Below are 14613 nucleotides of genomic sequence, written 5' to 3'. Positions count from 1 at the left end.
TGCTGTTTGTACTCACAAGTTGAGAATACCAGAAGTTGGGGTTGTAACGGTTGAATTTCAGCTCCGATAATTCGTTGGTACAAGACACAGTAACAGAATTTACTGCTCAAGAATAATATTTTGAATACAAGACACAGTAACAATTTACTGCTCAGGAATATTTCTAGTTCAAGACACAGGAACACGTTGTTTACCGCTCAAGACAATTTGTTTTGCAATATTTTGCTGAGTTATACTTTCAGCCGTTTTCTGCGGCTACTACGTTGAGTTCTGTGTGTTGCTTTTTGTTATTTCCCCCTTTTTCTCTTTTTTCTCACGTGACAAACTGTAACTAGAACTAGAACTATAACTATAACTATTAAATGACTAAGACAACAGAAAATGTTTTGTTTCTATTTTCCCCCGCCTATGCAAGCTTGTTATTCCTTAAGCTCAGCTCCAACAAAGAGGAAATTTTCTTATGCTACGCAGACACTTTTGTATTTTACTGAACTTGCGTGCTCTAAAGACTTCTATTTCAAATGATTTGGAGACTTTCTCAGATACTGTTTCCAGTTCTCATGAACCCCAACAGATGTTTTTATATCATACGGGATTTCAATTTCAAATTTAAACCAAAAGAGATCTTGAGACGAGAGGCATGCTTCAAATCCTCTAATGGCATAGATGTTGGTTTAACTTTGTTTTGACACGAGTGTTCTTCTGCTTTGATACTGAATACAGATCATGTTTTTCAAGGGTTTGTTAACTAGCACAGATGTCAAAACAATCGGCTTTTATTTCTGCGATTTATTTCTTAAATTTCTTCCAGATCTTTATTATCACTATTGTGATTTTGTCGTAACATCACCTTTATCATAATTATTGTGACTTTGTCGTAACATCACGAGATTTGTGTAACCCTTAATTTCATGGTTGCATGTAAAAATCCACTAACCAGAAATTTGATATCCAATATTTATCAAACTAATTCCACAAATGGTCAATAATTATGTTTTGGAGTTCAGTTCTTTCCAAGAATTCCTAATTTTTCCAAAGACAAGTTTCGTGGAAGCCCATCCAATAAAAAAGTTGCGACGTTGCACCTCATGTTTGACATCATGAAGCACGCGTCGTTGACCTCTGCCAGTACTCGCGAATGTCAACTCATTAAAGATTAAGAAAGACCCTTCACAAGATGAAAATTTCTCCACAAACCAGTTTTCGCGATTCGCTGGTACGGCGTAATGATCTAAGAGAACATAATGTGTTATCCGTTTATCGCGTTTTTGAGGAGGAAATATCAAATCGGTCAGAACAAAATCCGTCAAGAAAAAAATCGTTTTGAAAAAAAAAACGCTTAACTAGTATAATTGCTTAAAAAAATCCTCGTTTGAGAGGCATTAAAAAAGCAAAACTTAATAATGCTACATAATAGCCGGATACATTCAGTGAAAATTTGTTATCTATTAAAAATTAATTGGAGGAGGGGAATATTTCTCAATCAAATAATCGGCTGCAATCGGCAGCAATACCTCCGAATGAATTGAGAAGGGGCATTAGCCAAAATTCTAACAGAAGATTACAAAATAGCCCATTTTTTATTTACACTTTGGCAAATTTTGGAGTTTATTGTGGCAAAAAAATCATTACTCTCATGCAACATATCTGCTTCAACTATTTTATCCGTTTTCAAGTTCTCTGCGCATCTTGATTGATAAAAAAAGGTTCGAATCCTTAGCCATTAGGTTTCCGATCTAAATTCTTCATACTTAAAACATTTATGTACCTTAAAACCTTTAGATTCTTTTAGAAAGACACTTGACGCAATCCAAATAACGCATGATGCAATCTTAGATCTTTCCAAATTTTTGACCGACGGTCACGTGACAGGTTGTATTGTAAACAATAATGAAACTCCCGTGAAACCTGTCCTATTGGTTACTGGCCGCTGTTAACACAACCCTTCTGAATTCTTCACTAAACTATCACACAAAACAGGGTTAAAATAGAGACCAAAGCAAAATCACTTCGATCGCTCCAGCAAATGAAATACTTAAGGTCAAAAAATTCATATTTCTCGAGATAACAATTGACGAATGCCATGCAATAATTCTGGTTTACCGTTTGATGGAAACACAATACGAAATGACCCCTCAAAAGAGACAATCAATTGAATATCTGCAGAAATGTGAGTGTTTTGTTACAGGACAGTCCATAGTTGTTGAACTTGTGAAATGCAAAAAGTGGTTTTACGCAAAATTTGAAAACAAAACAACATCGGTTACGAGTCCGCCGATTACTGATTTTGATCGTGTCCGCTTTTTATTGATCAAAGTGTAATGCACAGGGAAAGAGCTATCTATATATTGAATTATCTTTAAGATCCGTTGATGAAGTAGTGAGTGCGCTAAAAGGCAATCAGCAGAGTTTTTGGAATCTGGGAACAATTTGCACTCGAATCAGACACTCGCATTAGAGAAAACAGACAAATGCAATCCTCGTAATGATAATTCAGTATTAATCTATACAAAAACGCGATAAAAAAACGTCTTCAATGTTTTGAACTATTAATCAAAGATTTTAAAAAAACTGACACAATGCAGAGTACCTGTTGCATTCATTTTAAATGTATCGGAAAATCAAAAGAAGAATTATTTTAGAGTTTAATTGAGCGTTTATTGGGTTTTTTTTGCAGGGAACATTTTGCAATGTGTTACTATTTCCACTTGAACGCAGTCCTGTCATTACTTAAAATGCGACTGTCAACTAAGAAAGGCTGGGAAAAAATTTCAGGATGTTATTTCTTTAAAAACTGTTTAAAAAAAACAATTTAAAAAGAACTGCCAATTTAAACTTTAGTTAAATATATATATATATATATATATATATATATATATATATATATATATATATATATATATATATAGAGAGAGAGAGAGAGAGAGAGAGATGTGTGTGTGTATGAGTGTTTGTGAGTGTGTGTTTGAATTTTTCCAGCCGTTTCTACAGTTCTTTTCCATGGAAACGACTATTTTTATCTACAGGTTTGTCATAAGTTTAATTTTTCTTACTTTATTCTTAGTACAAATTACTGCAAGCCGTTTTCTAAGCCAACTGCAAGCCAACTATTTTGACATTTGTTGGAGACAGTGCATGTCTGGGGAACAAAATTACGTCAAGTGAGCAATCTAGCAGTCTAGAAAACAAGACAACGACTCTCAACTGGCATAGAATCCCGAACTAAAGTTAATTTGTCAAAACACCATTGTGTTCGGACAGCTAAAGTTTTAGCTTTGCGTTGATTCCAACCTAACAATAACAACTAGAGGAAATAACTTCAGCAATTAAATTACATCAACTGATGTCTCAGGACTACACAGACTTATACCACCAAATTGACGATCACCAAGTGTTCAATGAATTGCAATGGTTTTAATTTTGTACTGCCACAGGTCCCTCAATTAGATATCCAAAAATTATTTTGCTGGGTTTCACCTACGCTGAACCTAATCAATCTAGACGTCATACAGGGGATCGCGAAAATTGTAAAAACGGCTCGAGTTCCTCATCTGTCAGCCTCAATTTTACATATTGCTTCCCTTATTCCATTGAAAAAAAAGGTCTTCGATCTGTCGCAGTCGGGGAAGTATTCAGCCAAGTTACACCAAACTGTTTCTTGAACACACGCACGTAAAGAATTACCATCAAGGCGTTGAATACCTAAGATCAATTGTGCAGGAACACTATACAGTACTGAAACTGAGATCATCTTTGCGTTCCATCAAAGCACACTACCTGAGATGCCGAGAATTCCAACTGGTTAGTCTAACTATGCAACCAATCATGTCTGACTTACATAAAGAGAGACTTGCTTACCAGTATCCGCCTTTCACGAACACCGGCGTTGACTACTTTGGGCCGTTCTATGTTACTGTCCGCCGTACTACTGAGAAAAGGTGGGGCTTCCTCTTCACCTGTCTCACTACTCGCGCTGTGCATGTCGAGATAGTTACATCCATGGACACCAGTTCTTGTGTTATGGGAGTTGAGCTGTTTGTGTCACCTAGGGGTATACCTGCCATGATTTGGTCGGACAATGGCACTAACTTTATTGGAGCGGAGAAAGAACTCCGAGAAAGTATTGAAAAGTGTAACGTTGTCAACATTGCAGCTGAGCTCGCTCACAAAGGAATAAAGTGGAGGTTCAATCCACCCAGCGCACCACATAAAGGTGGCATCTGGGAGAGGTTGGTACGCAGTTTCAAGCGCGTGTTGTATACTATTCTTGGCACGCGTCGCCTGACGGATGAGGTACTGCATACTACCCTTTGTCTAGTGAAGAATGCCCTCAATTCGCGTCCTTTAACACCCGTAAGCGCTGATCCGTGCGATTTGAACGCTTTAACGCCCAACCACTTTCTTCTAGGAGAACACTCTGCCGATATTACGTCTGTTGTCGGCAACAATGAGTTCGACCATCGTAAACGTTACGCCCGTGCGCAGTCAAACGCTAATGCGATCTGGTCCCGTTGGATCAAACAGTACGTACCGACGCTAAACCGGCGCTCTAAGTGGCAGACGCCTGCTGACCAACACCTTAAGACCAGTGCCTTGGTTTCAAAGAATGAGGAAACCAACCCTAAGGGTTACTACCCAACCGCTCGGATTGTGGTATTCCGTTACGGCTCCGATAGCGTCGCGCGCTCCGCCGTTTTACGTACGTCGACCGGTTCACTCGTCCGCCCGCTTGTAAATCTTGTACCAGTTTTCACAACATCTTCTTCGGGGCAGGAGGATGTTACGTAGTAAATGGAGGAATTATTAGCCATTCAGAATCGAGTATTTCTAAACTTTAAAATATGAATTAAATACGTTCCAATATACGTAGAAAGTTCCGAAAAAGTTCAATTAACCTAATTTTAAGTAAATATAACCACGATATGTACCGATTGAGGTGGTTTTCGGCTTAAGATTTTCTAGACAATTGCCGATTGAATACGAACTGATTTTACGTCAATAACATCAGACAAAAACCAGTAAAAGAGCATCGAAAAAACCTTGCCGCCTAAGTTTCACTTGTTGCATTGATCGTTAATATAGAGACGCTATACTTATACGTTGCTTTATCATTATAGATGAATTGAATTCTCGAACTACAGTTTTACTGAGTTTATATAGTGCCGCTCCCGGCTCAAGGGCATATCAAATAGTTAAACGTTGAACGCTGAGGATCAAAATGTTTACGCCGTACGGAGATTTCGAATCAATCTACACCTTCCTCGCCACCAGGAGCTACGTAGTGGGCTACATCCCTTCGTCCGCAGACGCCATCCTACTCGCCGAAGTGAAGGATACACCCGACACTGACAAGTACCCTCATTTAGCTAGATGGTGTCGACAAATTGCCTCATTCTCGGATGCCGAGAAAGGCAAATTCGTCTCTGCTGAATGTCCAATGATCGGCAAAGCTCCGGAGCCAGTGACTAACGGTTCAACTAAAAAGGCAGCTGCGAAAGATGACGACGATGATAATGTTGATCGGTTCGGAAGTGATCGGTTCGGCTTCATCCGAGGATGAAGCCGCCGAAGCTGAAAAGGTTTTCTAACGAGAGGGAATCTGGTCCAGTGGACGTAGCAAGGAGGCAATCTTAAATTATCTTCACAACATACATTATTGCCAGTCAGAGAGACGAAACACGACAACTGTCCTGAAGCCCACGAACTGCACAAGGAAATGCGTACCCGAAAAAACTTGTAAGACAGAACAGAAGTTTTATTTACCGATATTGCACTAAATTCTATAATATTTAGACGGCAAGAAACCCCACCTGTGAAAAGTTGTTTTTGATATCGCATTGGGAGTAAAATTAAACCATATTTTGAAAAATATCCGTAACAGATCACCATTAATCCAAGCAAACCTAATTTTGAGACGCAAAAACATCAATTTTAAATTTTTTTGGTAGATTTAGCAAAAATTCGGAAAAATTGATACAGTTGATTCGTTTATCAAAAATAACTCCTGATATAGAGAAAATTGATAGAATATTATGCTAAATTGTTGAATTTTGCAAATTTTTGGTCAATTTTGATGCAATTCAAAAAACTTTAGAAGATTAATACCGAATATTGATAAACCACATTTTTGAGTATAAAACCTTCCTTAATCATTTTTCTCATTAAGAAGGTTCGTAATTTGAGGGAAAACTCAATACACAGAAAAAGGTGTGAAAATTTTCACAAACTTTGGCCTACAAAAAATTATCGAATCGCTAAATTTTTCCTCGTCGGTCGTTTATGTAATGTTTTGTCCGCGTTCTTTTCGTCCTTTAACTTTCCGGTTCTCGTGTTCCGTTTTTTCAATAACGTCGCTCTCCCAAAACTTCGCTTTTCGTTTTCTTCCAATACTTTTCTGGATTTTGATGTAGTATGTCATAAGCGATGAAGTATGTTGTTGTTTTCGCTGTAGTATGTTGAGTATGCTAGTATGCTTAGGTCTTTTAGCTTTCTAGGGTGTGACTTAAGTTTATTCTCGAGTTACGGCTGGATTGTCTTTTGACTTTTCAACTTTACTGATTTACTAGCCCTTCTGTTGTAGTATATTGATTTTGCTGCTGTATAATTGTGTGTATCTGTATGATTGCTAGTTGGTTTGGTCTTTTCGCCTTCTAGGGTGTGACTTAGGTTAATTCTCGAGTTACGGCTGGATTGTCTCTTGACTTTTCCAACTGTCTTAGTCTACAAATATACTATTGTAGTTTATTCAACTTTGACGTAGTTTGTTTAATACTGTTAGTATGCTGATTGTTTGTTGTGGTTTTGATAGGATGTGACTTAAGTTTATTCTGGAGTTACCGCTAGTAAATGTCTCGACCTTTTCATCCTATAAGTGTATTACTGCATTGCCGTATATTAATTTTTCGTTAAATTTGTCGTTACAGACCCAATATGAACTATGTTAGATTGTCTTGCAGTAGCTTCTCTCTTTCTTCCCAGGGTGTGACTTAAGTTTGTTCTGGAGTTACGGCTAGGTTGTTTGGTTGAGTTTTTTTCTGCGGTCTGCTAACATAGTTTCTCCCGCCCGTTCTTTCCCACCGTCCGGTTTCGTTGTGTTGCGCGTTTTTCGCTTGCTTTCCTGCACGTCCCGTTTCCGTTCCGTCGCGCACTGCTCTTTCCACTTCTCGTTTGTCCCGTTTCCGTTGCGTCGCGCGTTGCTCGCTCGACTTCCCGTCCGTAACGTCTCCATTTCGCCGCGCGTTGCTTGCTCGACTTCCCGTGTGTCTTTTGTCTCCCTCCGCGTTGAGCGCATAGCGTTCAGCGCTCCACTTCTGTTTTTGTCGGGCATCGTGTGCTCGACGACCTTCTCTGCTCTTTGGTTGGTTTGTTTTACAGACTGTGTACAGTGTGCTGTGTTTGGTGCCTTTTTGCGTTGGAATTGTTTTGCGTGGGTTCGATTTATTTGGAGTGTGCATATAATAATTAACCGTGTGCAGTGGTAGGTTTGCTGGTCTTTGGAAATAATAACATCGTAATGTCTAATAGTCTTGATCAAAAAGTCAAAAAGTTGTACGCTGCCAGGTCAAAGCGTGAGGCTGAATTGCATGCCATACATGAAGATATTCTTCATTGTATAAATAGTCAAAGTAGGCGAGTGAAAGTTGAACGTCTCTTAACAAAGTGGAACGAAGCATTAATGACTGTTGTAGAAAAAAATGAGGACCTGATTGCATTTGCTGGAAAAACGGAGGATCCAAGTGCACTTGTTCCTTCATTAGAGTCTTACTTGGAGGCAATGACACTTAAGAATGACAAGATACTCACTTCAGCACAAAACTACATCAACTCTGTTGATGATAAAGTGAATGAGTTCCAGTAACCAGGGGCTCCCATTCTTTCTAGACTTCCCTCAATTATGACCTCGTCAAAAACATCTAGATGAACTGGAGGAAAGCAACAGGAAACGGTTGGCAGAGGCAAGAATTTGAATTGCTGGACGCCGTTTCTAAAGGTAGCCTATCTGAAACAACTGCAAGTGCTAGGAGCTCAATGAGAAGTGAAAAGGCTGTCCAAGACTGGATAAACACCTCACTTGCTTTAAGTTTTCACAATGAGGAGAAAACTAGTGAACCACAGGTTATGATTGACCCTCCAGAATGTCCTAGCCACAACAACGGCAAAACAGTGGAAGATCAGAACACTGAACTTTCAAGGCATTCTATTCCAAAAAATTGTCGAGGCAATTACATTTTCAGCAATGAGACCTTGCAGCAACTCGACCCCTATTACATTCCACCTGAAAATTTTTTGGCTGCTGCTAACACACAGGCGTTGTACCAGGCGCACCTAAGGGCGCAAATGAATCAAACAGGCCAGCAAGGCACGGCGCTCCCAAGCATAACTAACCAAGGAAACGCGGATAGTCAGCCGCCTTCTGTACACGCCCCAGGGGCTTCTTCACCACCCATTCAACAGCCCATTCCACCACAGACGTTCGCACCACAAGAAAGTCAGAATATTGCAACCGAAATATTTCCCAACGCACAACTTCAAATTTTGCAATCCAGGGGAACTGAAACATCAAGTCTGCCCGAGAACAATTCGGCCCAGCGTATATGCCCCGACAACAAATTAATTTTGTCCCCCGAGCACCAAACGCCACTCTTCCTCCTTTTCCGACAACAAATCATCCAGAACCCCCCAAAAAACGTTCCCCTGCACCCAAGCGCCCCACCAAGTCCAAACATTCAACAGCACAACTCCGAACCCACTCATCCTAACGTCCTTCTAATTCCGAACCCAGTCTTCGTACCTAACCACACTGCTCCCATCGCACACGCCCCTGTGATTAATCAGCTTCTCGTCAACAACACATTTCAGAATAATAATAACCGAGTACACAAAGTCGTACGTTCCGTTGCTCCTCCTGTCCCAAAAATGCCTAATATCCCTCTTGGCCAAAACTTTGTGCCAAATATGAGTCATTGGCGGTTTCCACTGCACAGATCGTCAAAAGTCAACCAAGGCGCAACCACCGTGAATAGTCTACCTCCAGATGTACACACCCAGATTGCAATATCAAGCACTAATGTTCCACTACAAATTCATCAGAATTCGCCCCTTTGATTGATATACAATCACCATCAGGTGCACAGCAGGAAAACCTGATCGCGACTACTAGTAATGTTGTACCTGGTCTAGCCACTCCGGTTTTTCAGCCAACAAACTCCTATGTTGGGCCCACTCCGTTGAGTTGGAGCGGTCCGCAGGTGTCTGCACCGGCCCCTCCGACACCGGACAATGGGTCATTGATTAGGGAATTAGCTGATGCAATAACCAGAAAAAAATTGATTCCTTACCTGAAAGGAAACCTGCTCAGTATAATGGCGATCCATTACAATGGCACGAGTGGTATGGTCTATTCAAAAGCGCAATTGACTCGCAATCGCTAACTGATGACGTTGAATTGACATACCTCAAAACACTCGTCACCGGTAAAGCAAAGATTGCAATCGCCGAGTTTGCTTACTGTGGTTTAATGTACAAGGATGCACTAAGGACTTTAGAACGTAAATTTGGCCAGCCACAGATAGTCGTAAGTGCACACTTGGATAAACTAAGCAATTTTCCGCCTCTTAAAAACCATAATAGTGATAACATCATTAACTATTCTGCAGCCATATCCAGCCTCGTTGGTGTTTTCAAGTCACTATCATATGATGCTGACTTGAAAAGCGCTTCCCTACTTAACCAAGCGGTACAGAAATTACCAACAAACATGAAAGAGTCATGGTTGCTCTTTACGGCTAATAAGCACTGGGTTAAGCCTACCCTCCTTGACTTTAACGATTGACTCAAAAAAAAGGCTGAAACCCATGATCTTATGAAACAAAGCGCAAACAAGGCAAGGCCTGAAGATAACAGCACTTCAGTAACCAAGACCAAAACAGCCTCAAAAGTAATTGCATCAAATTCACAAAAAAAGGAAACAAAGAAGCAAATGCCACCTTCTTCAAAAAACACTTACTCTCGCTGTATTGTATGCAAAGGTCACCACCGGCTATGGGAGTGTCGAGTTTTCATGGGAAAGACTCCAACCCAGAGAGCTAAGTTGGTGGCGGACAATAAACTTTGCTTTTCGTGCTTACGCGATAAGCACACATTGCGCCAGTGCCCTCAACCGAGAAAGTGCCGAGCAGAGGGGTGCAATAGTTCGCATAACACACTATTGCATGGAGCAGCTGGGGTTTTCCCAGCAAAACAGTCCACAAATTCCAATGCTATCCAGTCTTCTGGCAACACAGGTCAAAGTAAAGCAACTGCTACTCAACAGCCGTTTAATAAGACCACAACGATGTCATCAGTTACTGACGTTAAGGGGCTTCTCCAGGTGACTGAATTGCAGTTGTTCAATTCGTCCGGTTTAGATACCAAGGCTTTAGTTTTGTGTGATACCGCCTGCAGTAACTCTTGGGTGGCCCGTAGTCTCGCAGATAGGCTCGGTTTGCACGGTAAAGCACTAAAGTTAACTGTCAAGGGTATTAATACCGAAAAAGTAGTCGATACTAGAGTTGTTGAAGTCACTGTGAAACCAAGAGAACATCAGGATTTTGAACCATTTACTATCAACCCTTTTGTTAAGGAGAGTCTGAACGTGGGCTCAGATATAAATAATGTACAGGCTCTGCAAGAGACTTACCCACACTTAGCAGTCCTTGATCCCATGACATATTCCTATAAAAACATTGAGATGATACTCGGACAAGATGTCTATCATGCCATCCGCCCGTTAGAATAGTTCTCTGCCGATGAGAAGCGTTCACCCGTTGCCGTACGCTTACCCATAGGTTGGGTCTTAAGCGGTCCGTTGCCATCAAGTTCGTGTTTAACCTCAACGTGCTTTAAAGTGAATATCGAACAGGACAATGAGTTTGCAAGTCAAGTAAAATCATGGTACGACATTGAATCATTCGGAGCAAACAAGCAGGTCGACTCAAGATCTACAGCAGACCCAAGGGCTCACGAAATCCTTGAAAGTTCCACCATACACAATGGCCTGAGATACGATATCGGAATGTTGTGGGCAGCAGACAACACCCAGCTCCCAAATAATTACTTCTCGCCCCTTGTGCAACTAAAGTCTCTCGAAAAACGATTGGCCAAGGATGAAGACCTTAGGGACAAGTATACTAGTACCATCACGGAAGATCTAAATAAAGGGCATGTAGTTGAGGTTCCGGACGCTCACAAGGTTGAGAACCGGTCCGATAAAGAGCGGTACCTACCCACCCATCCGGTTTTAAACCCGAACAAACCGGGTAAGGTGCGTAGGGTGCTCAATGGAGCAGCAAATTTTCATGGTGCCTCACTGAATAAGTCCTTGCTCACTGGCCCTGATCTGCTCCAGAACCTTATTTACGTACTTCTTCGCTTCCGACAACATCCATATGCCGTCTCTGCCGACATCGAGGTAATGTTTTTACAGGTTGGCGTATTACCATCAGATCAACCATCACTTCGCTTTCTGTGGTGGGAGGACCCCACAAATAATGTTGTAGTGTATCAATATTCGCGCCACATATTCGGCGCTAAAGACTCGGCTGCATGCGCCAACTATGCACGGCAACGCACTGCGAGAGACAATGCTAAGTTTTTTCCCGAAGCTGCAAAAGCCGTCCTTGAAAACTTTTACATGGACGACTACCTTGACTCAGTGGAGTCTCCTGAGAAAGCCATCAATAGATCGAAGGAATTGGTGCATCTTCTCCATCTCGGTGGGTTCAAGCTTACAAATTTTGTAAGCAATGTGCCAAATCTGGCTGACCGAATTGATGGTTCTCCTCAATCTACTGAGCCCAAGGTTATTGTTTCATGTCAGGAGGATTCATCGCATGTGCTAGGGTTAAAGTAGGATCATACTAATGACACTTTAGTTGTGAGTAGGAGTACAAGCTGCGCTATCACCAAGTCCCTCACGCAACGCTTGGTCCTAAGTCTTGTCTCGAAAGTCTTTGACCCCATTGGTCTTGTCGCACCTTTTACGGTCGGTGCGCGACTGCCCTTAAAAGACATCTGGCGTGTCACAGGACAACAATGGGATGACGAGCTCCTACAGGACATCGTTCAATCATTTTTGGTTTGGAGTGGGGACTTACCAAAGCTTGAAAACATCAAAGTTGCTTGAAGTTATTTTACTGGACCCTTTGATAATGTAGAATTGCATATGTTTGTTGATAGTTCCCAGGATATTTTTAGTGCCGTCGCATTTCTTCGAGCCCGAGTAACAACTCCTACGGGCAAGGTGAAAACAGAGCTTGCGTTTGTTTTGGGGAAAGCACGCGTGGCGCCAATGAAAGTAATGACTGTCCCAAAACTCGAGTTACAAGCAGCTCTACTTGCCGCTCGATTGAAATGGGAGATTATGCAAGCCTTACTGTATCTGTTAACCAAGTATTCATGTGGACAGACAGCACGACCGTTCTCCAATGGATTAACTCAAATGAAAAGCAACCAATCTTTGTTGCAAACCGTGATTGCGAAATTTTGGAGTATACCAGCGTTGACCAATGAACCACGTCCTAACTAAGGATAATCCAGCTGACGTTGGAACGCGTGGAATGTCCGCTGAGATTTTGCAACTAAGCAGTTGGGTCAAAGGTCCACATTTCTTAACTAATTCACGTTTCCCGTTTGTACCGAACAAAGACGTCATTAATAACATCAAACTTGGCGTCAACCAAGCAGTCATTATAGAAGACACTGTTTCTCTCCATATATCTGTCAAAAAACAGACAACTCCCGTTCCGTCCTTATTCCCATTTGATAAGTTTAGTTCTTATCAAAAGTACATGTGCATTGCCGCATACGTTCTCCAGCTTTTGCCGAAACATGCCGGCTACCGTAATCTCGATGATAGCATTACTTACCCTACTGAGCTTGACGAAGCCGAGCGTCATCTACAGTACTTGGTGCAAGGAGAGTCTTTTGAAACCGAAAGAAAAGATCTTCTTGACATTATATTTGATAAACGGAGTAGCCGAATTGCTCCACATTCACCGTTTATTAGTCCAAATGGGCTAATTCGTTCCTCGGGCCGCATCAAGCGGTTAATTGAAGTTGGGTTTAACGTAAAGTACCCAATCATCTTGGATGCACGTCATCCGTTTGTAAAACTGTTTCATGAACACACATACGTAAAGAATTACCATCAAAGCGTTGAATACCTAAGATCAATTGTGCAGGAAAACTATACAGTACTGAAACTAAGATCATCTTTGCGTTCCATCAAAGCACACTGCCTGAGATGCCGAGAATTCCAACTGGTTGCTGTAACTATGCAACCAATCATGTCTGACTTACATAAGGAGAGACTTGCTTACCAGTATCCGCCTTTCACGAACACTGGCGTTGATTACTTTGGGCCGTTCTATGTTACTGTCCGCCGTACTACTGAGAAAAGGTGGGGCTTCCTCTTCACCTGTCTCACTACTCGCGCTGTCCATGTCGAGATAGTTACATCCATGGACACCAGTTCTTGTGTTATGGGAGTTGAGCTGTTTGTGTCACGTAGGGGTACACCTGCCATGATTTGGTCGGACAATGGCACTAACTTTATTGGAGCGGAGAAAGAACTCCGAGAAAGTATTGAAAAGTGGAACGTTGTCAACATTGCAGCTGAGCTCGCTCACAAAGGAATAAAGTGGAGTTTCAATCCACCCAGCGCACCACATAAAGGTGGCATCTGGGAGAGGTTGGTACGCAGTTTCAAGCGCGTGTTGTATACTACTCTTGGCACGCGTCGCCTGACGGATGAGGTACTGCATACTACCCTTTGTCTAGTGAAGAATGCCCTCAATTCGCGTCCTTTAACACCAGTAAGCGCTGATCCGTGCGATTTGAACGCTTTAACGCCCAACCACTTTCTTCTAGGAGAACACTCTGCCGATATTCCGTCTGTTGTCGGCAACAATGGGTTCGACCATCGTAAACGTTACGCCCGTGCGCAGTCAAACGCTAATGCGATCTGGTCCCGTTGGATCAAAGAGTACGTACCGACGCTGAACCGGCGCTCTTAGTGGCAGACGCCTGCCGACCAACACCTTAAGACCAGTGACTTGGTTTGAAAGAATGAGGAAACCAACCCTAAGGGTTACTACCCAACCGCTCGGATTGTGGTACTCCGTTACGGCTCCGATAGCGTCGCGCGCTCCGCCGTTTTACGTACGTCGACCGGTTCACTCGTCCGCCCGCTTGTAAAACTTGTACCAGTTTTCACAACATCTTCTTCCGGGCAGGAGGATGTTACGTAGTAAATGGAGGAATTATTAGCCAATCAGAATCGAGTATTTCTAAACTTTAAAATATGAATTAAATACGTTCCAATATACGTAGAAAGTTCCGAAAAAGTTCAATTAACCTAATTTTAAGTAAATATAACCACGATATGTACCGATTGAGGTGGTTTTCGGCTTAATATTTTTAGATTTTCTAGACAATTGCCGATTGAATACGAACTGATTTTACGTCAATAACATCAGACAAAAACCAGTAAAAGAGCATCGAAAAAACCTTGCCGCCTAAGTTTCACTTGTTGCATTGATCGTTAATATAGAGACGCTATACTTATACGTTGCT

At 41.7% G+C, this 14613-nt stretch overlaps 1 protein-coding gene across 1 annotated transcript; it reads left to right on the top strand.

The window, feature by feature from the left end:
• The first annotated feature begins 5218 nt into the window (after positions 1-5218).
• On the top strand, positions 5219-5560 carry LOC142352878 (elongation factor 1-beta-like). Its single transcript, XM_075405034.1, has one exon. The coding sequence runs from the start codon at positions 5219-5221 to the stop codon at positions 5558-5560; it is 342 nt and encodes a 113-aa protein (XP_075261149.1).
• Positions 5561-14613: the final 9053 nt, after the last annotated feature.

The sequence above is a fragment of the Convolutriloba macropyga genome, chromosome 14 (genome assembly GCF_964194025.1).
Source record: "Convolutriloba macropyga chromosome 14, txConMacr16.3, whole genome shotgun sequence".
In the NCBI taxonomy this organism is placed as follows: domain Eukaryota; kingdom Metazoa; phylum Xenacoelomorpha; order Acoela; family Convolutidae; genus Convolutriloba; species Convolutriloba macropyga.
This window is presented reverse-complemented; position numbering and strand designations above follow the sequence as displayed.